This window comes from Musa acuminata, chromosome BXJ1-6, assembly GCF_036884655.1.
Source record: "Musa acuminata AAA Group cultivar baxijiao chromosome BXJ1-6, Cavendish_Baxijiao_AAA, whole genome shotgun sequence".
Taxonomy (NCBI): Eukaryota; Viridiplantae; Streptophyta; class Magnoliopsida; order Zingiberales; family Musaceae; genus Musa; species Musa acuminata.
Window position 1 is genome coordinate 8,843,143 of NC_088332.1, and position 27,866 is coordinate 8,871,008.

The window sequence follows — 27,866 nt, forward strand, 5'->3', positions numbered from 1 at the left end:
CTCGAGTTAGATCCCTTTCGTAATGAGAATCAATTTTGTGAGGTGTTTGTGATAGTGTTATGAAAGCTAAAAACCAGCAATTCTGCAGATAGATTTAATATTTTTTATATTTAAATCTCAAGTTAACCTTTTAGCACAAAAAAAATAACTATCTTTTAGTAATAGTTTGTGATCAAGAATCTTTTTGGTTATTTGCTTCTGTTGATAGATTGTCCTATTTAATTTCATGGTTGAACGAGGGGGCTCTTAATCAAGAAATGCTAGCTGCTCTAACTCCGATATGATGAGGCGGCAACAGAACGCACGGGTTGATACGGGAGACGGCCAATGGCGGCGTCGCTCCGTGGGCTTCCGTCCAAACAACGACGGGCACGGATTCCTCGGCTTCCATGTCACGCACCACGCCGAGATCAGCTATAAGGTGTCACGAACGGTGTTTCCCAATCTCAAGACGAAGCGGAAGGAACGGCAACGACAAGAGGGACTCCTATGCGATTTGCGATTCTTGAGGCAGCGCCCTTCTTTCCTTTTCTCACCCCTTCGATTTCGGGTTACTCTGGAGTCGAGCAAATGGAGATCAAGAATCAAGGTTCCGCTCCCTAACTTTTTCCTAATTATTCGTCGTTATGAGCAACCTTACACTCCCATCTTGCCTAAATTATGGATCTTTTCACTTGTTGCTTTGTTGAACTCGTATGAAGCCTTATGTGCCGCTTGACGCCCGACTTAATTAACCTAAAACTAGGCGTTTGCCATAGAGACATAACGTCAAACATGTGTTAGGTACTTCCGATGTCATTTATTTTCTTGTTTACGATCGTCGTTTCGAGAAGAGAGATCTTGCCAATAATTTTGGTCGGCGTAAGTTAATCATTTTACTTGGCTCTTTTTATGCAGCACAGTTCTCGATTGAAATGATCTCGTCGCTTAGAAATCTCTCTTTCATTCTGATAATTTCACTATTCATAAACATTTGCTCGTGCCGATGATTTCGATTTGGTTACATACGTACTTCAAATCTTTAATGCTTTTACATGTTGTTTTACGAGGATATCTCGTCACGATATCATTTGCCCATCGAGTTTCCATGATAAAAACAGTGCATGTATTTGTTGCTGTTGCTGTTGCTGTTGCGTGGCCACTGTGTGTTTGTTTATTAGAACAATTTTTTGGATTTTTGAATGTTTATTGGGTTTGCTTGGATATATCACAATTTTTTATTTAAATTTAATCAGGACATCTCCAAATCCATCGACATCGAAATGGGTATTATTCCTTGATGGGCTCCCTAATCGTTGACATCAGATCGGACGCTGTAGCTGAAGCTTGCTTGGGTCGCGCTCGGCCCTGGATTTGATACCGGGTCCCGTCGGTGGATCCTACGGGCATGCAATCGGAAGCAATTGCAGATGAGGCGTCGAAAACGACGTCGAAGAAAAGCGGAGAATTAAAGGGGAAGTTCTGACAGATTCCCATCTTTCCGATTTGTCGATGCTTCTCCGTGGTCATGGATGCTTATCCTCCATCTCGTCTTGGCGCATTTCCTCTCCCCACGGGGCGTGCGTGGGTGCGTGATGCGCTGAGTTGGACGGTGGGGATGCGGTGGTTCCCTTGACATCGACCGCCTCCTTCGAACCCTCCGTCCAAAATCCAAGCTTGCCTTCCTCTTCCGTTGAATAGGGTGGCTGGGGTCCACGAGCGCCTAATGTGGCGGCGGGATTGGGCCGCCCTGCGATAAGGGTCCCCGCCTGGATTCGCCGTCGCACTCATCCTACCTTCATCTCTTTTGAGGGTCGTGCTGCCTACGTAAACCCCACCATCCGTAGCACCGAAACCAGCCTCTGAGAACCAGAAGGCCATCATTGATACTGTGGCCGGCAAAAGTGGTCGGATGAGTCGCTCGATGCCGAAGTCCTATTTTCTCCTCCTCCTCCTCCTCCTGCGGATACTGTGACTGCTGCTCACCAGCGTTGAGTAAGTGCTTGTCAAGTTCTTCATCCATCTTTCACTTGAATTCATTTTTTCCCTTCATAAATCGTGGAATCTAATTGTTGTAGTATGCTTAACCAAAGAAAATGTGTTTGAAGTCGGTGAAAGATGATGCATCAAGGGTTTCCTTTGAAACTCTGCGTCATACAGCGGTTGGGAGGTCATTTGAGTCCAGCCGACATCCACTTTTCGTTTGATTGATTATGTTCCGTCGATAAGTTCTCCTTGCAATAAGTGCTTACTTTGTTCTTCTGATCCATTTAACTCTTCTCAATATAATGGTGATTTCTGTTTTGGTGCCTTAATTGCAACTATCACTGAAGGTTCTCGGAAAAAGAAGAATTGGGTGGGAAGTAAAACATGTTTATTACTCCTGCCGCTCTCGATCCATGTCAGTGTAGGAGTTTCTTCTATATTTAAATAAGACAGCATGCTAGTAAAGATAAGAACGGTTTTCTCATCCTTGGTAGGAACCAATCTTTTGCCATTTCAATACCATCAATTTTCCAATGTCCAAAGGAGAATTACAAATTAGTAAAAGTGTCTACTTCATCGAATGTCTAACCGTTGACTGAGAAATATGAATTTCATGAAGAAAACATCTTTGGTACCCTTACTGATATAAGTAACTGCATACATTACATAAGAATATTCATGCTGTTCATAACTTAACTTGATTTACTCACTGTTGTTCTCATTATAGCCCAGATACACACACTCCCTAGATTTTATCCAGTTAACTCCTTTCCTTCTCGTTATACATTACCAAGGGGGTTGGGGGTCCATCTGCCATTATCTGACCTGCCTTTCGGATAATGTCGAACTAGGAGGACGAAGTTTCTGGTACAATATTTTTGAGACATGAACCATTGCTCTTTCCCTCATCAGCGTTAGCAATAAAGCAACTGCTTAAGTTGTTTGTTTATGAAACTATCTGCTTAAGTTGAAAATATTGATCAAGTGTTAGCATGTTTATGAAATTTATTACTCAGTTTGCATGCAGGAAGGCACTTGCAGATCTTACAAAACAGTTGTGCTTTTCTTTTTATGGCTGCAGATCCGGTAGCTTGAATAGCCTTAAACAACTCAGATGGATCGAGGGACATGGGTGGAGAATTTAAATACTGATTGCCTGACCATACTTGTTTAGACAGATTTATAATGGCTTCAGTTCCTATATGTTCTCCACTGTCCTGTAAGGACCAGATTCAAGTTGCTAAGAAAGTACTCATGCAGATTGGAAGAGACTCGGTCAGCTCTTGTCTTTCATGTCACAAGATGTGCTTATCGTCTTGTAGCGCCTGTCGAATTGGAAAAAGGCATACTGTATATCATATAGCAGAGATACCTTTAAAAGGAAAGAGTGGGGAAAGATCAAATTCATTTTGTGTGTTTAATCTTTTCCCTTTGCCATATAGAAGTTCCAAAGAAGTGCCGACTCTCAAGTTTTACAGCATGGGCATCCGAGGGAAGTCTACTTCTGGAGGGGGACATCAGAGGGACAAACATGGCTCAAATTCCTCCGGAACTCCAGCAGCTAGCATTGAGAAGCAACTTAAGACACTGGATGCTTATTTTAGCAAGCTTCAGAATGACATGAACAAGCAGCTTAACTCTTGCACATCTGCAAGTGATTCTGAAACTCTTCACAGCAGAAGGCAGGATATGATAAATTCTTCCTCAGAATCTATCGGCAAAGTTACGGAAAACATCGATGCAACTGATGATTATAAAGCAGAGACTGGTTTAAATTCATTGGAGAACTATTTCAGCCAATTATCTGGTAATTACTTTTACAACTTATGTAGAGACATATTTCAAGAAAATTATTGGAGCTATAAGGCTTGAGGCTCATTGTTAGTGTATCTGAAATAAAACTGCAAGATTTGGCAATTATTGTTTGTTTACTATTGGTGGCCTTGAGTCGTACGATCCTTCCACCCAATTGATATCTGGCCCATTTTACCTAACTCATTGAGCCTACAGGCTGTGTCCAAGTCATGAAACTTTGCTCTCTGGCTGGTCTAGTTGAATCAGGTCGTGACATAATTCTTCTAAATCGTGAGACTCGAATTGACCTCTGCTAGGTGTAGCTAGTTGTTTTCTATAATACATGATTAACTGACCTGCTGCCAGATCTATCTGAACTTGACCAACCCGAGCCTGACTTGATCCAAGCCATTTATTTCACCGAGAATCGTTTGTTATGATTTCCATACCACTCTTCCTTTCAGTGTACTAGTTTGTGGTAAAAGTTTATTAATAATATCATTTTTTCCAAGAATTTTTGGAACTCTATCTTATGAATGAAGACACATGTTTTTATGCTCTTATGTGGACATATTGTCTCATGGTTTCTTTAGCTCCTGATTCATCAAAAGTATTGCTGATGTTTTATCTCATAGTGCTTCTAATCCTTGTCATTCTTAACTCACTTGTTCCTGTTTCTTGATAGCTTTTGTATGTGTTCTTTTTCTTTTGCGGCTAATGCTTGCTTTGGGCTTCATTCCAAATTTTCTTGGGCAGTATACTGTAGTCATTTTAATTGATGTGTTTGGTTGCTAGGAAGTCGCCCAAGAGAGTACATCCAGTATCTGTAGTATAGGGGCCTGCAGTAATCTGTTGATTTTAGTTAAAGTTTGAGGGAGATACTACTCAGTTTGAACAGTGGGTCTTCATTTTCATAATAATAATTCTGTCAGGAATGTTGAACATAATTTACTGTAGCATGACAAGGTATTTTAGAATGTTAAAAATTGCTTAACCTGTTTTACTTTTTATTTGTATGATAGTTGATAATAAATTGCTTTCTTGCCCATATGTGTACTTTGGCATTTGAACTAACGCAAAATGGGAACTACAAGACTTAATAAATTTATCATAATTGTTAAAAGATACTGAGTATGGTCCACTGCATATTTGACCTTCAAATGTGATATTGGGTCCAATTGCTCGTTTTCTTCTCTGGTTTTTGTTCTGGACATCTTGTCAAATACCAAATGCACATATAGTTTTTTGTTGTTATTGCATGTATCATGTATGTTATATTCTTCTGGCATATTTATTCGATGAGAGATACTGAGAGAAATTTGTTCTTACCTGACATAGACACAAAAAAGAGCAGGTTGCCTGATTCTCCTGCAGATGCATCAGAAGGAAATCCTGTAAAAATACCAATCTCTGCCATGAGAAAAACCAACAAAAAAGAAGATGCGATTGTGGAACAGTATACATTTAAGGATGAAGGGAGTACGGATGATAGAACTGACTCACTTCTGTTTGGTAAAGTTAATACACCAAGTATATCAACAGATGATGAAGCTTCTGGTCTTTATCTAATGTGAGTCTTCTTTTTGTTTACTTCTACCGGACATAGAGAATGCCCTTATTTATGACAACTTGGCATAATAATGTGTTGAACTATCAGCATGTATAATATTTTCTTCCACAGCACTATTTTCTTGAATATCTATTATTTCTTGTTCTAAAATAACTGTTGAAAACTTGTTTATAAATTTTAATGGGTAGATGGCTAACTGGAATTGTTTTAATGAATGCAGAAGCTTATTAGCTGCGATAAATATTGCTGTTTTCTTATTTGAAATAGCAAGTCCAGTTAGTTCAGAGGTAGAGCACTTGTCGCTTCCTCTGATCTATGGAGCAAAGATAAACAAGTTGATTCTTCTCGGGGAGTGGTGGAGACTATTAACACCAATGTTTCTGGTACAATGTTTAATTCTGATTCTCGAGTCTTTGCAATGAACTTTGATTTTGACTGGTTGTTTGATAAGTTCAATTGCTACTTTCATATCATAATTTGTCAAAGTGATATATCTGGTGGAACATTTGATTTTGATGTGGTTGGTTTAGTATAATAATGTTTAGGTTACCTTATTTGTATCAATTTATTGTAATTTCTGTCTACTAGGAAAGAATAGGCACATATGTCTCCTATTCTCTTTTAGATGTTGTAATCTTAGAGGAGATATTGCAAGGCAGAGATACATTGCAGTAGGGACATCTGTTACCAAATATGCTGTTCCATAGACACGAACCTAGGAAAATGAATTTCTTATGCTCTGGAACCTCTTGAATGGCAGCAAGCCGCATGAGTTCTTTGCAAGATGATGATGTCAAGAAACAAGTCCTTTGGAAATCACAGGTTGGCACTTCCTTTCGATGAAGTGACATCCGTATTACCATTTGCCAGGGTTTGTTTTTGAGTCGTATAAGAAGTGACATCCAAATTAACTACAGAAATATCATTAGAATCTTAACCATGTTGTAAACAGCCAACCCCCTTCTTCCTTCCAATGAGGTGATATAGCTAATACTATGATTACTAGATCTGCTGTATCAAACATTGGGAACTCCATAGCTGATAATTTGACTATATCCACAGTCTGCCGTTTTGATACCAACTATTCTACTACTACAAATAAGATCAAAGTGGTGACAATCAACAATGATCGTATTCATGTATAAAATTAAATGCGAACAAGCCTCAACAAATAAAGTGCTTTGGTTGTTATTAGGGATCAGGAAAGTTAATCCCTTAATACAAACAAAATTGGGAGCAATAAATATATACAAAGTAAACTTCAAATAGTTGGACAAATTTAATCTGTTACCAAAGGTTCTGCTAAAATTATAATAGGTAAGAGTTTTATTGATGTCATTTGGTTTGTTCCTCTCTAAACTCACGGTTGATTGAACCTGAATATTATAAAATTTTGTTTTGTCTATAAGGCTCTGTATCATGTTCTCTATTTGATTTTGACCTTTGCAGCACTCAGGATTTCTGCATGTTGCTCTTGGCTGCTGGGTTCTTCTTACATTGGGAACCGAAGTTTGTAAAGGCTATGGCCCATTTGCCTTTTTCCTGATTTACATACTTGGAGGAATTTGTGGCAATTTGACAAGCTTTCTTCACACTCCTGAGTTAACTGTTTGTGGTACGGTATGTACTATTTAACCTACATTCCTATTATATTCTGATGGCGTGCGAGTCGACCAAATTTGAAGCTTGTTCTCTACAAAGATTGCTATCATGTTGGATATTAGGTTACGGTCACACATATGTTCTTATACATTACTGGGAATGTCAGAAGCATGTGCCAGCTAATTAGTACTGCTTTAGAAATGTGATTTGTGCAAGCAACAATTCATAACGGTCACACATATGTTCTTATACATTACTGGGAATGTCAGAAGCATGTGCCAGCTAATTAGTACTGCTTTAGAAATATGATTTATGCAAGCAACAATTCATAATTTGTTGCTAACCCGCTTATCGATTTACTGAAATTAGCTAGTTGATGATTGAGCATCTAATCATGTGTCATAGAGATACTTATTGAATTGAGATTTCTCTTATAGCATCGAGATACAACATGATATCTGCCCCATCTGTCTATGTTATCCCTTTTTTTTTGGGGGTCATATTCTTAATCTTCAAACAAAAGCATGAAGCACAATTAGGAGAAATGTAAAAGCTTATGGATCTACGGAGTAGATTGATTAAAGAACAGTGTCCATCCTTCACAAAGCATGATTCAACAAATATGACAACTAATTTGTTTGCACAGGGTCCGGTGTTTGCCATACTCGGAGCATGGCTTGTCTACCAAATCCAAAATAAAGATGTTACATCAAAGGAGATTTCACAAAGTATGTTTTGGCAGGCCGTGGCCGCTACTGTTCTGAGCTTTGTTTTGAGCAGCTTTGGGAGAGTCGACAACTGGTAACATCTCCCGTCCGGTGCATCTAATTCCCGATACAAATTTGTCTCATGAAATTATCGAGCAAGGAAAAGATCTCTGACGATGATGGTTTTTTGCAGGGCGCATCTTAGTGCTGCCGTCTCAGGTGTTATCTTCGGGTTCCTTACATGTCCGAGCGTTCAATTCGATGATGCATCCGCGAAGAGCAGTCAGAAAGAGGGCATCGCTCTCGTTCAGAGGCAGGCCGATCCATGCAAGTCGTTTGCTACGTTTACCGTCTCCATTCTTGTGTTGGCCTCCTTGTTTTTTCTGTATGCGCCGGAGCTTCAGCTGTTGGAATGGGAGAGCTTGTAGCGACGGTTCAAACAAAGATAACAAGATCAACCGGAACTGGCGCTCGTGCTCCTCATTTTTTACGTGAAACTGTCGCAAGATATATTTCTGGACACCACATAGTGATGGGAAGTACAGAGCTAAAAGCTCCTGCTGTTGCAGTAGGAAGCTAGCAGATGATGATCCGACGACACTTGTGTTCTATCATCAAAGCATATGCCATTTCCCTTTCTTGATCCATCGTTCTTCCTTGATTCCGATGGTCTATTTCTTGATCCATTGGTTCTTTTGATCGGAAAAATTACAACACTCTGTTTCCTCCTCATCCAAACAGACAGAATGATGAAAGAGGCTGCGGAAGGGAGGATACCAAGCGGCGGCGATGGTGCAGTCGCGCACGGCATGCAACGCCGTTGGTGCTGGGAGAAGGAACGGGCACGAATGAATGCCGGTGGGGGTCGACGGCACGGTACTTTCGGGGACCGATGCTGTCCCAGGTTTGTGATTGAAGGTTGATTCGCTTTTGCCTAAGAACATGAAAGAAGTGGTAAGTCTATCAATTAAAGTGATGAACCGGACAGGATAAAGAAAAGCAATCTTGGTCTAATCATAATCATCGTACTGCTACTAATATAATTGATTCGCAGAGTCCTGTTTGGATTCACTCTGTCGGATGCCATCGGGAGTCAGAACGAATGGTTACATTCCCATCGGATAGAATCGTCACATAAATTATACACTGCTACCGACGCGTACTCGAAATAGTATTTTACCAAATGCAGTACCAACTGGACTTGGAGCGCATCGTCCGTCGGTCGGGTCGTTTCAAGCACTAATCTAAATGCAAAGCCCACCCATATCGAACGGGACAAGTCGGATGGGTGTGGTGTGATTAGGGAACGCAGCAGATGTACGCACGGACGGTGCGGCTCTCCTGTTGCATGTCGACTGTGTCGGTCGGAGACTACGTGTTCTCGCACTGCTTGGGCTCCGCCGGGGGTCGTGAGTGTGTATCGATCGATTAGGTGCGTGAACTCTAGGTGATCCCCTGATACCTTTTCAGGGGTGACTCGGTCTCCCCTCGAAACGCCCTTACATTAACCAAGAAAGATAAAGTAGAATAAAGAAACCAAGAGAGAGAGAGAGAGAGAGAGAAAGGAAAGAAAATATCCTCCTCTTCGCACCACCTCGTCTCCTCCCTCACGCACGAATCCCGTACCAAGAAACCGGAGGATTTGGGCGAGAGGGGTTTCCGAGGGCGCCGCGGGTTCCAAGACCATAAGAGAGTGCGCCCGCTCGAGAGAGAGAGAGAGAGAGAGAGGGAGGGGCGGCGATGCAGCGGCAAAGGGCGATGTCGTGGAGGATAGTGGGGAAGGCGGCGCAGGCGCTGGCTGCGCACGCCCTCCTCTTCTGCTTCACCCTCTTCCTCGCCCTCAAGATCGACGGCCGCACGTCCTACTCTTGGTGGTCGGTCCCTTCTTTACCTCCCCACACCTCATGCCCTTCCTTCTGCTCCCGCTCCCTTATGCTTCTGAGTTATGATCGCCTATTTCGATTTCTTGAGTTTAGGGCGGACTTGTTTGCCCAAGTATACGAATCTTTCGAGGATATGTTATTTCTTGGTTCTGATGGTTAGGGATAGGTGGTCGATTTGGCCAATTGGGGTTTTACCATCAGGGATGGGTGGGAAGGACCGAGACGAGCTTTCAAGAAACGTTGTAGGTTTATGTTCTACGCTTGGGACAGCAAGATTTGATATCTGGATTTCGCTGACTAATTGTGTTCTTCTCTGGATCTTGATCTCTATGCCTGTTTATGGATATGTGTATTGATGAATAATGTCGCAAGTTTCCTAAGAAACAACTTAGTAATTCTTTAAGCCAGTTAGAATTGTGGGCTTGCAGTTACTTAAGCTCTATGTCATTTTCCATTGTTCTTGTTGGGTCTAACTTTTTTCTTGCTGCTGCTTCACTCATTTCTGCCCTGCCTTTCACATCCACGATTTCGTTAGGTCTTTGTTTTTTTTTCCTTTTTGGTCCATGGGAGGACCCTATGGATATTTTACATCGTTGACCACCTTATGCACATTTGTTTCTCGTCTATGTGCATCTTGAGCCCCATGTTCTTTGTTATCTAACTTTTCTATGTGCTTTATAAACTACGTTTAATGATGTTGTTCCTATTATCACATTGGAAAGCTTCCTTTTATATACCGCTGCACATATTTTGAAGGGACACACACCTCAGTACATGCACGCCATTTCTTGGTGCCTAAAACTAATATTAAAATGTCTACACCTTAACATGGTCACCTGCTAGGCATGCAAGTTTTCCAAGAATAGAAAACTGTATTATGTTGGTTGATATTAACATATAATTCTCTTGGTAATTGACATTACCAATGTGTGTGATTGAGGTTTGATGTGTGATGCATGGTAAATGATCATTCGTTTAACATGCCAGTTAGGATGGAGCATGTAGCAACCATGTAAGTCACTGATAAGATCATGCTTGTCATGACTTGAACATGTAAGAACACTGTCCATTATGATATTGCCAATGCATCTCCTGCATAACATATTCGACCTTTTTTCCATTAATTACATGGACGATGATAATGAGGTGGTAGTGCTTCTCCTTTCGTAAAATATTTTTGTTTCAGTTTTTAATAATTTGGTGATCCCTGTTATCTATATTAGAAAATTTTGAAAAGATAAATTTAGAGTAGCATTTTATTTATGTTGTTCTCATTTCTCTTCTGATGAAGCAGGATAATATTTGTCCCTCTTTGGCTATTTCATGCTGTTGTAGCACGAGGGAGATTCTCCTTACCTGCTCCGTCATTGCCTCATGATCGTCATGTATGATTAAACTAATTATGCTTCTTTAGAAAGTGTCATTGTTCTTTTTTAATATTATGTGGGTAGCTGTTAATATGGATCAATTTTTTGTGATCGTGTGCTGACAGTGGCTCTTATTTTTCCACAGTGGGCACCCTGTCATGCTGTTGTGGCAACACCTTTGCTAATTGCCTTTGAACTGCTCCTTTGTATATACCTTTATAGCACAAGTGGTAAGTGAATAGGCTGCATAATAGTTCTTTGACTTACTTTTTATGCCACAATTACATTCCATTGGAAATCTGTCGGTGTACACTGAGCAGACCATTTTTGTGCAAATGTGTATTAGATTCATTGCAAACGTGGAAGTCTATTCTCTATTCCTTGGCATTCTACCTAATATTTTTCGTATATGGATTTTTACACAGTTAATGGTGAACATGCTGTCAACTTGAAGATTGTTTTTCTTCCCCTTTTGGCCTTTGAGATAATCATCCTTGTGGACAATTTCAGGTACTTCATTTAACTTTGCCATTAATGTATATAACTATCCCATTTTGTAGAGCACAATGGTGGAATACATACTTAAACAGTTGGGACATTGTGTCTTGTTGCTGTACCACGATATGAAGCTAACATTATATATTTTGGCTGAACTAGCGGCTTTTAAAGGACTTCACAACTAATAGTTAACCTGATGTGGAATCTTTTATGGTATTCTAGCTCACCCAGATTCTAGGTTGAAAGGAGTCTTAAGAATATCAGTACCCTTGGCAAGGCAGTGGAACCTCTATCTGTTGGGAAGTCTTGTAGTTTTAAGCAACTCATACATGGTTCTCAGTTGGCACAAAACACAACTGAGGATTTTGATTAGGACAAAGCAAGCTTTATAAGCATGGTTTGTTATATTAGCTGATTCCAATATGGATTTTCCAAACTGTATCAACATCAGCCTAGTTTAATTCATTTCAACGAATTTCTCATCCTTATTGCCTAAAATATGTTGACAATAGCAAAAATTGTCTGAAATCGATTTTGCTAAGTCAAAAGAGGCTTACGTTTCCAATTTTAGTGAAAGTATCGACCTCCATATTAGGATATGCTGCTTCCAAGGCTGATTTTGAAAGAATAATTGTTTTGAAAGGGAGTCATGCTTTGTCAAGGCTAGTTGGTAATGCATCTAGAGCCTCTGAATGCATTTTTGAAGCTGTAGTCCCCACATGTTCCACATTTAAGGGTATATATCAAAACAATTAAATAATGCAGCAACAACATCTTGGTATCTCAGAAATTGCAATAAATTTGACACATTTTTTTTCTTCTTCTCTAAGCCCAAGGTTTGAATAAATATTTAAAGACGATATTAATTATAGTGATTTGATCGACTTCTTATGGTTCTGACACTATCATTTTACAATTTCAGAATGTGTAGAGCTTTAATGCCAGGAGATGAAGAAAGCATGAGTGATGAAGCTATATGGGAAACGCTTCCTGTGAGTTCACTTGAATTGGTGCTCAACATATTTTCATTTCCAGCACTACCACATCTAATCTCACTAGCTCTTCTAGTTCCTCCTCTTGGTCAGTACTTATAGTTTTCCTTTGACTTTTTGATTTGTAGCTCTCCCTTGGAGTTAATCTGACAACCTACTTAGGATTTCAGTGATACTATTTGCAAATTGGTTTCTGTTGTTTTGCTTTCTTTTAAGATCTTGGTGTCATCTTTATTCCAACTTCCTGTGAAGCTTGTGGGACCAGAGCATTAAAAGATTGGCATTCAGATTGCAGAAAGTTTATTAGAACATTTCATGATACCTGTTCATTTTTTTCGCTCCTTTTGCCACATAGGTACTTTTCTCATGAATTGGAAGTTTACAACAAATTGTTTGGATGTTCTTTAGATGCTCATTGAGCATGTCTGACCCTACATGATAATACGAAAGCAATTGCTGATAAAGGCGTTTTGTTCTGTCTCTAGTGGCTGGCCGACAATTCTGTCAAGCCCTTTCAACTTTATACATGGAGACACCTTTCAGTCCCAGAATTTGTTTAATTCCCAAGGTTTAATATCCATCTAAAATGTTTCAGTTCCAGAATATGTCACCTCCATAAGTTGGTATGCGTATGCTGACAGTCCTATGAACTCTATGTCATTCCTTTCCTAGGGGTTACATGAATTGGCATGCAAATACCTTAGGTATCCACATGTGGTCCACTCTACTACATGTATGTAACTCCCACATTTCGTAGTCCATGGTCGCCCATTCTCATTACATATAGTAAGATGCAAATCATATGTTGCATTTAATTCTCTTGTTCTGTTTACTTTCTAGTTCTTTATACTAAAATTATGGCTCTTTTCTTTTTAGCACTTCTGGGTTGCGATCTCAATGGTGTTTCTCATGGCTGCTACAATATTCACCCTTCTTAAGCTATGCGGTATAATTCATCTTCATAATGATTTTTTTAAGCTTTATCTCATGCAATTACTAGAACTTCTGCATTTTAACAACATGCCCTTTTGTCATTCATACTTTCACTATAAACTTTTGTTTGAAGCACCAACAAGTCCATTTTTTCTTGTTTTACACATTTTATGAAGAACAAAAGACTAGTTAAACCGATGCCTATTTTCTATTACCTTCTGAATTAGTTAAAGAATGTCATCCTGACTAGTTAAATCTATATGCCTATTGTCCTTTCTTGGATAAATTAGAAAATATCATCCTTAGTAATTAATAGATTAAATCCATTTGTTACTTCACCAAATCACTTTTGCATAATAAATAAAATAAACAAAAGAATTTAGCATATTAATATTGGCCTCTGTCCTAGTCAGCCTTGACTATGTGCACTGTGGTCTAACAATTGGCCTACGAAATGGATAGTGCATACCAATTCGGGTTTGAAACGGAACATGGACCAAGCAGAACATGAACCAGTCAATTTGAATGGTCCACGTGGTACAGAGCTCACAGCTCGTTGAGCCTAGTGTTTTTATTATTTTTATCCCTAATTAAAAACCCTGATACTCTCTCTCTCTCTCTCTCTCTCTCTCTCTCTCTCTCTCTCTTGCATGCGCGCATGGTCCCTCTTCACGTGTCATCTGCCACCGCCTGCTAGATGTTGCCACCTATCACCTCGGCTTGTTAGTCCATCCAGTACTCCTCTCCTTCTCCTCAGTCATCTCCTCCTCCTTCCCCTTCTTCTTCTCTGCCTTTGCCACCCCTTCCTTACCTCCTCTCTTCTTCTTTTTGTCCTTCACCCCTACTCCCTTCTTTGTATTATTTATTGGTGCTGGCACAGACCAGACCTGCACTGGTCCAGCCATGGACCAGGACCAGACCCTCACCTGTCCAGTCATGGACTGGAACAGGTCTGATACCCTTGATGTGGTGGATCAGTCTTCTTATGAGCTGGAGATTTTTTTATGCAGAGTTAATCGGAACATGCTCGGGTACAGTCAACTGTACATAGTTACTTAAATATAGGCAACATTTCGTGAGGATTGATTATGGATGGTTAATGTCCATTCTCTCACTCTTTATTACTAGGTCTAGTAGATTGCAACATATGCAATGACAACAAAAATGGATTGGATTTTTGTAATATGAAAATAGGATTGTCAAGTTTAATGAAACAGTACCCTTTTGCCTTCTTGGGATAATTTGGACAAACTTAAGCTAAGTGTTTTTCCTAGAATGGATGGCATGATCATGTCACTCTGTTTTTTTTTTTAACATGGCATGTATACACACCACCAAACTGCTATCGGTGACAATTTGTTGCCATTCTGATCCATGTTTGAGTGCCACTTAATTCTCATAGTCAGTGGACAGGATCAGAATAGAATCAGGAAATATCCAGGACAAAAATGTGATTAATTTATTATCAGTATACAGGAGTTTGTTATCTTTATTTGCTCTGAAATTGATATTTGTGTATCAAGTGTCTCTCAGTATTATAAATCGGATAGGTGGATTAATTTTACTGAGTACTAGAAGTCAAAATAATTCAGCTAACAGTTACTCACATGCAAAAGACAACTATGATACTGCTTTCGACCATGTAATGATCATTTGCCTCATAAAACCCTCTTGTGGTCTTTTTTGATATGATGCAGGTGATGTTGATGCTCTTGGATGGTGGGATCTGTTCATAAATTTTGGGTAGCGCACATTTTTTCCTGCACATTATTTGTCTTTCCAATTTGTCCATTTTCTCTTTTGATGTCATCTACCATTTGCAGGATTGCGGAGTGTTTTGCTTTTCTTGTTTGTACTAAGTGGTCTAATCCAATGATCCATAGACGGCCTTATCATGAAGAACCTTGTTCATCCTCCACTATGATTAGATACCGTGATTGGAACAGTAGCCTTCTGCTCTCTTCTATGGAGGACCATGATCAGGATAGGCTTTGCTCTCTGCAAGACATAGGAGGCCATATAATGAAAGTTCCTCTAGTAGTTTTCCAGGTTCTGCTATGTATGCATTTGGAGGTATGTTGGATACTTGTAGAAAATTTTGCTTTATGAAAATTGTTTATTAAATAACTGAATATGTTTATTACATAGATCTACTTGATGCTCATTCTGAGATGTCAGTAATTGTCTGATATTTCAGGGAACACCACCTGGTGCTCGACATATTCCAATTTTAGCACTTTTCTTGCCATTATTTCTATTGCAAGGTGCTGGTGTCTTATATGCTGTTTCAAGACTGGTGGAGAAGCTTGTTCTTTTAGTACATAATGGTACAGTTGATAGTAGATATCTCAGAATTTCATCCAGAGCTCATGATTTCTTTGCGTTCCTACATCATGGTTCAAGGTACTGTTTTATGTGTCTACCTTGTGATTATGATATGTAAATAAGAATAACAGCTTTTTTGTTGTATCATTGTGATAATTATTTTAACTAATGCAGATTACTGGGTTGGTGGTCAATTGACGAGGGAAGCAAAGAAGAGCAAGCTCGCTTGTTTCATGCTGAAGCCACTGGGTATTGCTCACATCATCTAGATACTTATAAATTGTTTCTAACTGGTGTATTGAGGAATTTGACTTTAATGCTTACTCAAAACCAATTATAACTAAATTGTTGAACAGTATTGGCTTGATTTCTGCAATAGTGAACTGCAATATGAATGGATACAACAACAACAAAAAAGCTGTAACTCCCAACAACAACAACAAGGAAATGAGCATGTTTTGTCCAAGAAGGTTTTGTCCAAACTAAATGGAGGTTTTAGGGTGTTTGGGTGGAATTGCAACCTCAAATGTTTTTGTCATAATGTTTTTGAAGAATATATGTTTTTTGAAGACTAGGAGCACTGAAGAATTTGAATGTTAATCTTCTTTTTTCCTGTACCATAGTATTTCAGAATTTGAAATATTCTAGAATTTCAGAAGAAAAGACCTGATTGTCTTATTTGATTCCAGATGAAAACTTCTTGTTCATCCTAGCAGTGGAATATTTTTGGTAATAGTTGCAAGCAGCTGTCTTAGTCTTTGATAGAAGCAACTGTTTCTAAACTTGGATAAATCATTAATGTTCGGGAAATTCACAAGTTTTCTCAAAATTAAAATTCACAAGTTTGTTCATAATATCCACTTTACAAAAATTAAAGGGAATGTCAACAGGCTTCTTCAAGATAAAAGAGGCCGTGCCTTCATGGACTGCATTAGCTTCTTTTAAGCCTCTTGGCTATCAGTTTTGAACATCCAAAATGTAATTTGGATCTTTGATTTATCCAAGTAAAGTTTTACTGAGCCTCAGGGATCAGAAACAGTGCCTTGATGGCGTTAACTAGTTAGCATGACTAGCATCTATCTACTGACCATCTAGTGTCATCTGCAGGTATAACACCTTTGTTGGGTATCCACCTGAGGTTGTGAAAAAAATGGCAAAGAAGGATCTTGCTGAGGAGGTGCACTAAATTTCTTTTTTGTTGCTTGTATGAATTTCACATGTTTCTGGCAACACTCTTAGAGTTGCAGCTACTAAATACCAAATTCATAACATAATATAACCTTTGCAGGTTTGGAGACTGCAAGCAGCTTTGGGAGAACAATCTGAAATAACAAAGTATAGCCAGCAAGAATACGAAAGGCTTCAGAATGTATTGCTTCTAACCTTATCTAGTCTTTTATTGTGTATAGCCAGCTACAATATTTTTCTTGATAACACTGTCCTTACTACTGCTTTTTTTCCTCTTTTGTTTTAATTTTTTTTTTATTTTTTTGCTACTTTGTTGTCATGATTTTGTTTTTTTTTTTTCAAGGTTGACATGCATTATGGTTGATGTCTAGTTTGTTTGATGTAGTTCATGCTTGATGTCTAGTTCATCTTGTCTAGTTTGTTACTGTGGTTAATTCAATGTTGAGAAGTGTCCATGGAAGATACCGATACAACATTTCTAATTAGCATTAAATTCATTAGGCAATTTTAGAAAATTGAGGTACTGCTTTGATATTAAAAATTCTAGTTGGTGCATCATGCTCCCACTTTCTCATGAAAACTAGTACATAATGTAGCAGGAAATGACAATGTCAGGATCAATTTTTCTAAAAGAATAGGGCAAATAGGGGATAATGAGAGGGAGGAGTCGAGAGAGGATGGTTGTCGTGGTCGTAGAGGCTCGACGAGGGTATGAGGTTTGGCAAGGGGTGGGGAGTTATTGGGGAGGCTCAGCAATCAGATAAGACAACAAAGGAGAAAGTAGTTTGATGTCACTAGTGTTAGGTTACCCGAGGTGGAAGTTCAGGGTCAATCTTGCACATGAGGGAAGTGGTGGTGATCAGTCATATAATTTAATTAAACAAAGCATTATCAGGTTCAGGAGAAGGTGCTCGAGCAAAGCGTGCTGCACCCAGTTGAAGGTGCTCGAGCCCCAGGGTCGCCTTATCTGGCTGCTTGATGACTTGTCTATTTCTGCTTACGACGACTCTTCTGTACTGGATTTCTGAAATTTGTGTCTGGATTTGCTCACTGTCATTTTCAGGAGAAGGTGCTCTGTAGGATTTGCTACGAGGCAGAAATATGTGTGGTTCTTCTTCCATGTCGGCACCGGATCCTTTGCAAGTAAATATGTGTCTTAATTGTACAGTCGTGTGTACTTTCTGCTTTTTGATCCTTGAACTTCAATTGTGTATAGGTCCTGCTCAGAGAGGTGCAAGAAGTGCCCAATATGTCGCGTCCCCATCGAGGAGCGGATGCCTGTATATGATGTTTAAAGCTCTCCCAGATCAGAAATACATTATCATCCAAAATTCCTCAGGAAATTGTGTCCATAGACTGATGTACAAAAAGATAGAGCTACTCGAGTGCTTCAACCCCATTTGGCATGGTGGTAAATATATCTAAATTCACAGAAAAGTCTTCCGATTAGGTTCGGTGGTGAGTTGTATGTGACCAAATCAAAAAATGATTGGGAACTCTGTACATAAAAATTTCATTCTAATTGAATAGCGTTTTAACATTTGAGAAAGTGAAAAAAATTAAGTGATAATCATAGGCCAAAGCGACCCCAGACCAATCGCATATTTTGAATTTGATTCGTGTTCGCATATTTTGAATTTGATTCGTATTTTTAGATCAGGTATGATCCTAAATCTGAACCTACGAATGAACATCATCAATTAAATCTACGACATGAAAAGTTATTGTAGCTTAAAAAAAATCCATTTCCAGTCCCAAAGATCGCATAGGAATTATTTAGAAGTTACGAGATTTTGAGACAAGAAAGTGGGATCATTTAGAAGTATTGAGATGATTTTGAGACTGCTTGTTATTTTCTAGAGGCGACCCTAGTTCAAAGTCTTCGATAGTGCACAAAGATTGGTGAATGCCCTCTGGAATAATAATAGTCATCAAGTATCAAACTTCTCCCCTATAATCTTACAATTGCATTTGCAGTTGCACAAGTGAATTTACAAAAATATCAGTGATCAAGTGGTGTTTCACTTTCCCATGACTCAGCGCAGACAAAGACAACAGCACAGAGAAAGAGAGAGGTGTGATACAGTAGCAAGCAAGCTTGGACAAGATGTGAGGCCTATAAAACTAGACCAGATTCTGTGTCTACTGGTGATCTCCCTCTGCATTGGTATATATAATATATATATTGGCACTAAGATTTCTGAATGCGTCATGTCCATTTTGACCACTACGGGGGGGCAAAGAGCATAGCTAGAAAAGCTGGCATCAAAGTTTGAGAATTTAGCAGCAGTAGAATTTAGGTGATACAAGGATGATTGACAGGGGAAAGAGGCATCAGGTTCCTAATCTTTCTTCCCCTTGGTGGATGCCTACTTTTCCTTTTGCCTTTTGCTGTTACTGCAATTGGATTCCATCACCTCTTGTTGTTTCTTCCTCCACCAACCTACTATTACTAGTAGGTCAACCTCCAAGTGTCCCTCTCTTGCAACTATGTCCTGTCCTAAGTATGCTAAACAGACAAGTCGCTTCGACTTCACGCCATCATTCTATTCCTTCCATCTCTTTCAAACTATATTTATACGACGATAACAATAATAATTGTCGGGCGGGAGAGAATAATTTGGATGTTGGATTCACAACATGTTGATCGAGAAATATTTTGGCAATAAAATCAACAGTTAGATCAGATTCGATCAACGAACACTACGTTAATCCCACTTTAAACGGGTTGAATACAGCGTAGGTACCCAAAACCATCCGAAACAAACCATCGAGCAGCCGTCAGCAGCATTCGTCAAGACCGTGCCCGAATCTCAAGGCACCTGTGATGTGTGCATGGCCACTTTCACGTGGACTCGCAACCCAAAAACACGATATATAAGAGTGATTGTTATTATGATTGGCATTGATTGACATCAACTCTCCAATGATTTGTCACGCTAGAAGACAACACCTGTCGGCTGCATAATTGAGCAGGCCTAGGAAAGAGATCTGGCTATGCTCTGCCAAAAGTTCTTGTAACCCTTCAAAGATACCGATCTGATTCCAAGACCAAAGAGGGAAAAGCACCAAAAGCAATTCTATTATGATGATCTCAAATCTCCCATTACAGTATCAAATCTAATCACTGGTTGGAAAAAGAGGACATGGTGGTTCGAAAAACCCAAGAGAGAAGAAGAACCCACAGTACCGAGAGATAACCAAACAGTGAGGCTTTTTCGACATGGGATGGTGATAATTAGTAGCTTAGTAGTCGCGGTGGTGGTAGCAGTAGAAGACGAGGGCAACCGAGGGATAAGATGGATCCATGTGAGGCTGTGGTGACCCGCGGAAGCTATGTAAGGTCTCAAGAGGAAGTGGCAATGCAACAGGGTTCCCATATGAACAATGGCCTCCGGAGCTGGCTGCACCTCCTCATGTTATGCAGCAACTCTCCGCGGTTCCGCCGCTTCGAAGTGAACAGCAGCTTGTTGTCGAGCGCAGGGTCGCGGTCGCCGAGCGGCGTCGTCCATGGCCCACCATAACCGTGGCCATTGTAGCTCTCTATGTTGACCCCGAGCGCAGAAGCCGCCGCCACCGCAGCTGCTGCGGTGGTGGTTGTCGGTGACAGCCGCCTAGCCGCCGTGGTCGTCGGTGATGTCCACCTAGCTGCCAGAGCCGAGGCAACCGTGCGGTTGTGATTGTTCTGGTCGCCATCGGTCATGCCACTCAGCGGCGTGCCACCGACGAACTTGTTGATGACGAGCGAAGACCGGTGCACTTTCAGGGCGCCGCTCTGCTGCTGGGGCTGCGTGCTGACCGTCACCTCGACGACGGTTCCCCTGTCAACGACCTCCACTTCCTCTTCTTCCTCCTCCTCGTCGTAACAGTTCTTTTCGTCTGATTCTTCTTCCTCTTCTCCGTAGCAGTTCTGTTCTGATTCTTCCGCTTCCTTTGCTTCTAGTCGTGTTATTCCCATCGCTTCGCTTCCTTCAAGATCTTCTTTTTCTTGTTCGACGTTATCTTGTTTTTGTGGTGGCGTAGTCTCAGCAGCACAGTCAGCGGCATCAGACTCGTCACCAGGCTCGCCTCCGAAGCCGAGGTCGACGAAAGAGAGGAAGAGGCGGCCGTCCACGCGCTGGGCGCGAAGGTAGTTCCGACAAGTGACGGGGACGGCTTCGACTACGAGGCGCCCATCGCAGCGGTGAGGCCGCATGTGGAGGCACGGCCCGTTGCGTCGAGAGATCGACGGAAGCGGTGGCGGGAACGACCTCGGCCTGCCAGTGGAGCAATGGTAGTTCACCGACATCAGTTCCTTGCCCCGGGGACGCCTTTCTCGCTCCACCACTCTCACCTCGTCTCCTCCTGTTACTATTGCCGTAGCGTGCGCCTCACGGACATATTTCATTTCCTCTTCCTTCTCTTCATCGTCGAACTTGGGCGGACAGCAGTAGTCGAGGTCATCCACGAAGGAGGAGAAGTCGCCGGAGCCGGTCTCCGACCCGAGGCTCTCCGTGCACAACTCGAGGCTCTCCCGGCTCAACAAACTCGAAGACCGCCTCATAAGGGGATGAAGGTAAGTGCCCGGAACGGCCGCGGCGGCCGCCTTCTGCGACTGGATCGCACTCCATATGTCAAATTGGCCGGGCAGCTCATCGTCGCTCTCCTCCTGTACCATAGGACGGCCCTCTTCGCTCCTGTATCGCTCCGCTGGCGCCGGCCAGCTGCGCTGGGCCAAGTGGAAGGTTGCGGACGAGCTTCGCATGACAGCTACCGACATCGTCCCTTAGGACAGAGAGTACGGAAGCAGCAGTGAGGTTTGTTTAGTTCGTGTGTCACTGTGGACAAAAAAGGCAAAAGCAATAAGCACCCAAAAAAGGATGGGAGAGTCCCACGGGCGGTAGCAAGAGGGGGAGAACAGGGGCCCGGGGAGAGATGAGGAAGTCGAGTGTACCGATGTTAGCAGTCAAAAACATGGGCAATCGGGTTGAGACTAAGGAAAATTTAAATACCTTAAACAAGAATGACAAGCAGTGCCTTCCTTGATTGGTTTGGGAGGCAGAGATGGCAGAAGAGTCGGGGAGGGATGGGATAGATTGGCTTGTGCTCCTCGGAAGAGGTAGGCAGCAGGCAACGCTGCTTAGAAGTGAGGGATGAGGGGGTGGTATTTGTAGGTGAGAAAGGGAAGCTTTCAGCCTTGCTCAGGTCAGGGCACTCCACCACCAGTCCACAATAACACGATCCTTTTTTTGCTTTTCCTACCCCAAGTAGTATTTACCTATATATCACTCTCCTTTATGTTTTATTCTCCACTGTCTGGAATAACTTTTTATTGTCTTAGGGACTGTATCACTAGGTTTGACTGTTTCAATCAAGTCACTGGTACAACATAATAAGCATACTATTAGTTTGTTTTCACAGGTCATTGGTACAACAACCATTCACCAGCGGTGAAGTCACTCACTGTTTGATCGATCCTATGCACCAGCGAATATCGGCCTCCCGCTCATCTTAGCTGTTCTGATAAAAATTATTCTGCATTCTTTTGAAGTCACAACAGAGGTAATGAGACTGACTCCCGACGCCACCCATTCTATCTAGGCTCATCCACGGCCTATATTCTCTCCTCAACTTGGTTGTCGTTTATGTAGAAAAAAGTATCTAAAAGGCAAGGAAAGGGAGAGGCAGGCATTTGCAACTTCCTTTTTATTTCTCTGTCCGCCATCTTACCATGAGAATAACACATCCATGGCTGCTTTTTCGCACCCCAACTTCTCAGCTTTGGTCACTCCCTATCCAAGCCGCAGACACTACCATCAAACAGATGCCACACTTTGGAACAAAAATGACGTATTTGGATACCAGCCATGCATACATGAATAAACTATTGGAATGCTACATTCCCCGAGGTTATATCGTCTGTCACATTCCCTTCAAGTGGAGTCGACGTACCATGTCGAGCCACGTCAAGGGGATGAGCGAGGGGACAAATTTGTCGCTATGTATATAGCCTTTTCTTTTTTTTTTTCTTCCCCTCTCTTTGGCTTGCCACCGGCGAGGATGATTCGTTCAGTAGATAAATGGGAAATAATGTTGGTGATAAAGAGCAAAGGGATGAGACATGCATTCTCTGATGTGGTCATGCTTCGGCCTTGGTGACTTGAGCAATAATGTTGTTGTACGCTTTTTTATTTTCCTCCATAATTATTTAGAGGAGCATAGGGTGTCACTGTTTACCCGCTTTTAACCGGATGGATGATGCATGGTGGGACTTGGGAACCATCCATGCACGACATCCCGAAAAAGATTAAGAAAAAGAAAGGTAGAAAGCATCCAGCATAGCTTCCGGATGGAATGGCCCGACTCGATCAGATGACACTTGTACTCGCAAGACGACAATGATAATAATTGCAGACAAAACTATTCCAGATGATGTAGTCTCATCCGTACAGTATAACACAATAATATTACGAAAACTGTGAACTCTATTAATTATATGTTGTTTCATCATGAGATAGCTTCGCAGGTGGAAATTCTAAATTGACTCTTTACTTTTAGTTACTTTAAGACAGAGAATGAAGATTAATCACCATTGCCACGGGTCTCAAAATGAGAGGAACGTGGTCCGGAAGCATCCTTGTTGGAAACCAAGGACATGCTAAAGACAGCAGAATTCAGCGTAATGTTAAGCCACTCGCTGGTTTCATTGACCTATTCTACCAATCAGAACGACGGAGTACCGTGGAGGTATTCGTTAAGTGGACCAGGCTGCAGGAAGGGGGTAGTGGCTTGTACGCTCCGGCTAGAAACAACTGGCGAGCAAGTGCTTCAGGCAGATATACTTCTTAGCTCGTACGTGGATAAGAACGGAGGGACATGTTGTGTTACATATGGCCTTCGTTATTAAAGACTATTTACGTGGTTGGATTGGCATTTGCTACCAACCTAGTGCATATGAATCTCGAGCACCCTGGGTGATGTTTCCTGGCAATCAATCAACCATGTACCAAAACTAAGGTAGCGATGGTTACTTGGCCTTCACACCTTCGTACCTCTGGTATAGTTAGCAGGTGTATGATAGAGAATTGCAAGTTCACGTGCTCGATTCAGCACACTCGGTCAAATAATGGATGGCTCTATTGTTGGACCTCAGAAGCTGACCCATCAGCATCCCAAATTCCTAAACCAACACCCACTCTGAACTGCTAACACACAGCATTAGATCCAAATGGGCACATGACAAGCACCACATCTAGTAAGCAAAAGGCTCCCTCTAAATTTGACCCCCAGCTCGCCGTAGCATGCTCTGTAGTAAATATTTGGGCACATAGAAGTTGCTCGGGCCATTATGTCCAACCAAAAAACACAAACTAAACAGGCTAAACGCATTCGATTGCTGCTTCAAATGGACCAGTATCATGTCTACAATATGCTAGAACCCTACAACTTCTATCCGGTCAGTCTCCCTTGCTCTCCCAAATATACCAACAAGCCACAAACAAAAATGCACAGTATTCATTATGAATGGCGAGTTAAGGGTTTGCTCTTTTTATTCACAAATGCGACTAATGTTATAATGTAACATTGATGGTTGAACTGGTTAGCTTGACTTAATTAGATCCCGATCCACACAAGGAATCATGATCCCATCCTATGTCTTCATCGTCCGAGAGAATATTTTCTTTTCGGATTCCATCATATTTACCAATGATGTGGCTATCATGTGTTGAGCTCCAGACGAATATTTCTCATATCAACTAATAAAGGTAGCATGTATGTAGTATTTATGATATGTTTGATTATCATTCTCTAGAATCAAGTTGTAAATGACCATGCAACCTAAATTTGAACTTCATATATAGTACTTAACGACTGAACAATAGTGAATATAGGGAACAAGCACGTAAAACCTAAGAAATTAAAATGATATTACCAAGTAAATTAATTCATATGAGGAAAAGATTCAAAAGATCCATGAGCTCATTACCTGATAAAGAGACCATCGTCTTTCCTGATTGAGAGAGATTGAGGTTACATCATCATCATGCCTGCAATTGAACCTAAAACATTGTTTCAAACATCTGACTTTGAAATATTGAATAATAGCTAAGGAGCATGAAGAGTATTTTCACAAAATCATATTGTTAAAACATGTTGAAATATTCTCATAAACCATGATGCTTAAGGGCTTCAGTTGGCAATTGTTTTCTATGGTTAAAGTCATATGTTCCTTCAATATCCTCGATAAACACCGAAGATCTAAGCACGAGCGACTTGATACATGTGCACAGAACACAATATTGGAATTTCAGTTTTAATATTCTGTACTTTTGACTAGATAAACTAGTTTCGATTCCCAATTGATACAAGATTATTATTTACATTACTAATTAAAAAGTGTCCTTCTCCCTTGAAGAGACAATTTCTACAGCCAAGTGGCACGTTTAGGTACATAGAAGATTAGCCTATCCGGCGTTGTAATAGACAAGCACTACACTAATTACCAAGCTAGAGGAGTACATATATAAAAAGCCAAGAAAAATAAACAAATCTATTGCTATCAGCTATAATAGGCAGGCCTTATGTGAAAAAGGAAGTCAAGGATGATTACAATTTAAATGATGTTAGAATCTCATGCTCTGCCCATACATCGAAAAGGCACCAGTCAATTAAACCCAGAATGCAGTACGTCAATAAGTAACTAACATCTGCTCCTTTGCGAATAAGAGAAAGAGACAACAGGAAAAATTACTACCTCAGCTAGCATATGATTTAGATTGATTTGAAATGAAATATCTATTCTAATTTCCAAAATAAGCATTTAGTTCAAGACTACTGTCATAGCGGAGTGCAAACTTACAATTAGGAAAATTCACAAACTAGAGCTTGATGCAACTCTGTGGCTTTTAGATTTGCGGTCTAACTCTAACCCAAGAGTACCAGCAGACAACTCGACCTTAAAGAATATGTTACTTGGCAGAAAAGGACAACACAACAACCTGCAAAGGACTTAATCTGATGTTACTCAAGATTGTCCACAATGTCACACCATCTCACATGAACGAAAGTTTTCAGCAATTCATTTCCCTGTTCATGTTGATAACCCCAAGCTAATACCACGTACTCAAAGTCATTGATCGCCAGTTCTTTGGTGATGATACATGCTTTGTGATGTTGTTAGAAACCAGAATATAATCAGCCTATTCAGATGCAGTCCACGATTGGTAACATGAAAAAGGCATCAGTCGAGACAAATGCATCAGTGAGTGAGTTCTCCGATTATAAATCCAAAAGAAGATCACGCCACCATCTCTCTCGATACAAACACTTGCACATTCAAAACTTTCCATGCATTTAGTAACATCTCGCGATCGTGACAAATCATGACAGATTTCAAGATTCTCCGTTCTCCGTTCTAAGTTCATACGCAATTACTTATTCAGTGCGTATCTCCTTCCCAGAGCGATCGAAAGAACCGAGGGTGTAACCCTAAGTTTCAGAAATCAAGTCACCGACACCATTCCCAACCGTATACAGAAACCATGGTTGTTGGGCCGCAAGATCTCAAATCTCAGATCAAGCACCACAAGAGCGAAGGATAACTAAAACGCTGACCATGAGAGGGGGAGAAAGAGCGATACCTGTAGACGGGGGAGGGTGAATTAATGCAGCGGCCGGCGGTCGTTACGGGAAGGAGAAGGAACGGCGGAGAGACGGCAGACGCCGTTGCAGAGGTGGCGCATGAGCGGAATCCTCACCGCCGGATCCTCTCCAGCAGATCCTCCTCTTCCTCCTTCGACGGCCGCCCAACTCCGGCGAAAACCCTCCTCTTACTCTCGCTCGCTCAATGGTGAATACGGAACGAGAAACCCACGAAACAGAGACGCGCGCGGCATATAAAAACGGTTCTTTCGTAATATCTTGGGCCGGGCTTATCGCTAATATCTCTTATCTCTCCTACTAAGTGATATGCCCACAGTTTGGCGCAAACTGAGTGGGATTAACATGGATCCGAATCCGATTTGGAACGGATGCGAATGTCGATATTACTTGAATCAGATATCAAGCCTGAGAGCTGTTAGAAAAAACAAAAAATAAAAAATAAAGAGTACGAAATAAAATATGTTAAAATCAAGGTCTACCATACCGAAACGTACCGCCCGGATTGGGTGGTACGTACCGGTCTGACAGATTACCGGTACGCGGACCGTCCAGTATCGCTACAGTGCTACAGTATTTTACTGTAGCACTGCTATAGTATGAAAAGAATATAAAATTATTCGATACGCCCCTGATGTACTGTCTGGTACACCAATGTCGTACCGTACCGAGCTCGGATCGAAACGTCGGTACGATACGGTACGACGAACCTTGATTAGAATAATTAAAAAAAATAACAAATAAATATAATATTCTAAGAGGATGACAGAATCATCGATGTTATTTACATATGCATCATTTAAATTTCGAATATTTACAGTAAAAATATATTGAACAAAGGAAGAAGGGTTGTTCGATGCTTGCATAAAACCTTTAAAGTAATGACAATAATGTCAACCCCACGTAATATGACAATAACTGGTCACATGGGTTGCCTCAATTCTGTCCCTCGATTGTCACTCCTGGAAAAGAAAAGGGTGGTGTGTGCATATACGCCTGTTATAAATGTAGATTTATTTTGTAGACATCAATTTGTCAGGATCTTTGCTTTCCATATCCTTTGCAACAATGTCACTGTCATGTTTCTTTGTTTCTTCTCATATTGTCTCCAATTATGATTTTTCAGTAGTAATGTAATAAAGAACATAAATGAGAGATATTTTTTGAACTTAGATTCTTCTAACATTTAAGTTAATATTCCAAAATGGATGAGTGTTAATATAAGTAATAAAAAAAAGTGATATCATTTTATTGTATTGAATATGAGTTTTTTTACTTAGTCATAAAAAAGTAAAATATTATATGAAATATTTAAGATGTAGAATCTAATCGTCTCTAATAATCTTTCATTTATCTTTTATCCAACGGGTGATAAGAGAGGGGCATCATATAATTGTTTGTCT

General features: G+C 40.8%; 3 protein-coding genes across 6 annotated transcripts; 2 read left to right on the forward strand and 1 right to left on the reverse strand.

The window, feature by feature from the left end:
- Window positions 1-237: 237 nt before the first annotated feature.
- On the forward strand, window positions 238-8,283 carry LOC103987415 (RHOMBOID-like protein 9, chloroplastic). Its single transcript, XM_065186834.1, has 8 exons — window positions 238-589; window positions 1,236-1,974; window positions 3,047-3,772; window positions 5,098-5,329; window positions 5,550-5,712; window positions 6,779-6,949; window positions 7,578-7,732; window positions 7,832-8,283. Exons 3-8 carry the CDS (start codon window positions 3,151-3,153, stop codon window positions 8,064-8,066), a joined length of 1,578 nt encoding a protein of 525 aa, XP_065042906.1. The 5' UTR covers window positions 238-589; window positions 1,236-1,974; window positions 3,047-3,150; the 3' UTR covers window positions 8,067-8,283.
- An 897-nt stretch (window positions 8,284-9,180) lies between these two features.
- LOC103987416 (uncharacterized) lies at window positions 9,181-18,364 on the forward strand. The gene is made up of 14 exons (XM_009405710.3): window positions 9,181-9,512; window positions 10,816-10,906; window positions 11,034-11,118; window positions 11,314-11,398; window positions 12,309-12,378; window positions 13,255-13,324; window positions 15,009-15,054; window positions 15,135-15,384; window positions 15,509-15,714; window positions 15,811-15,885; window positions 16,744-16,813; window positions 16,925-17,005; window positions 17,888-17,967; window positions 18,041-18,364. The coding sequence occupies exons 1-14, from the start codon at window positions 9,379-9,381 to the stop codon at window positions 18,117-18,119; spliced, it is 1,422 nt and encodes a 473-aa protein (XP_009403985.1). The 5' UTR covers window positions 9,181-9,378; the 3' UTR covers window positions 18,120-18,364.
- A 1,518-nt stretch (window positions 18,365-19,882) lies between these two features.
- LOC135676055 (uncharacterized) lies at window positions 19,883-26,675 on the reverse strand. Of its 4 annotated transcripts, none has more exons than XM_065186838.1 (3): window positions 26,445-26,675; window positions 24,791-24,851; window positions 19,883-21,641 (listed from the first exon to the last, which is right to left on the reverse strand). In XM_065186838.1, the coding sequence occupies exon 3, from the start codon at window positions 21,581-21,583 to the stop codon at window positions 20,171-20,173; it is 1,413 nt and encodes a 470-aa protein (XP_065042910.1). In that variant the 5' UTR covers window positions 21,584-21,641; window positions 24,791-24,851; window positions 26,445-26,675; the 3' UTR covers window positions 19,883-20,170. The 4 variants fall into 4 exon arrangements, with proteins under 4 accessions (XP_065042910.1, XP_065042909.1, XP_065042911.1 ...); XM_065186837.1 differs by having other exon boundaries at window positions 24,791-24,863; XM_065186839.1 differs by lacking the exons at window positions 24,791-24,851; window positions 26,445-26,675 and adding an exon at window positions 21,816-22,754 and having other exon boundaries at window positions 19,883-21,588.
- Window positions 26,676-27,866: the final 1,191 nt, after the last annotated feature.

Coding starts and splice junctions, on each gene's coding strand:
- LOC103987415 (XM_065186834.1), top strand. CDS start 3,151: ATGGCTTCAGTTCCTATATGTTCTCCACTGTCCTGTAAGGACCAGATT. Junction 5,330..5,549: donor GCTTCTGGTCTTTATCTAAT/GTGAGTCTTCTT, acceptor TAATGAATGCAG/AAGCTTATTAGCTGCGATAA. Junction 7,733..7,831: donor TTTGGGAGAGTCGACAACTG/GTAACATCTCCC, acceptor GGTTTTTTGCAG/GGCGCATCTTAGTGCTGCCG.
- LOC103987416 (XM_009405710.3), top strand. CDS start 9,379: ATGCAGCGGCAAAGGGCGATGTCGTGGAGGATAGTGGGGAAGGCGGCG. Junction 10,907..11,033: donor CATTGCCTCATGATCGTCAT/GTATGATTAAAC, acceptor ATTTTTCCACAG/TGGGCACCCTGTCATGCTGT. Junction 17,968..18,040: donor CGGCACCGGATCCTTTGCAA/GTAAATATGTGT, acceptor AATTGTGTATAG/GTCCTGCTCAGAGAGGTGCA.
- LOC135676055 (XM_065186838.1), bottom strand. CDS start 21,583: ATGTCGGTAGCTGTCATGCGAAGCTCGTCCGCAACCTTCCACTTGGCC.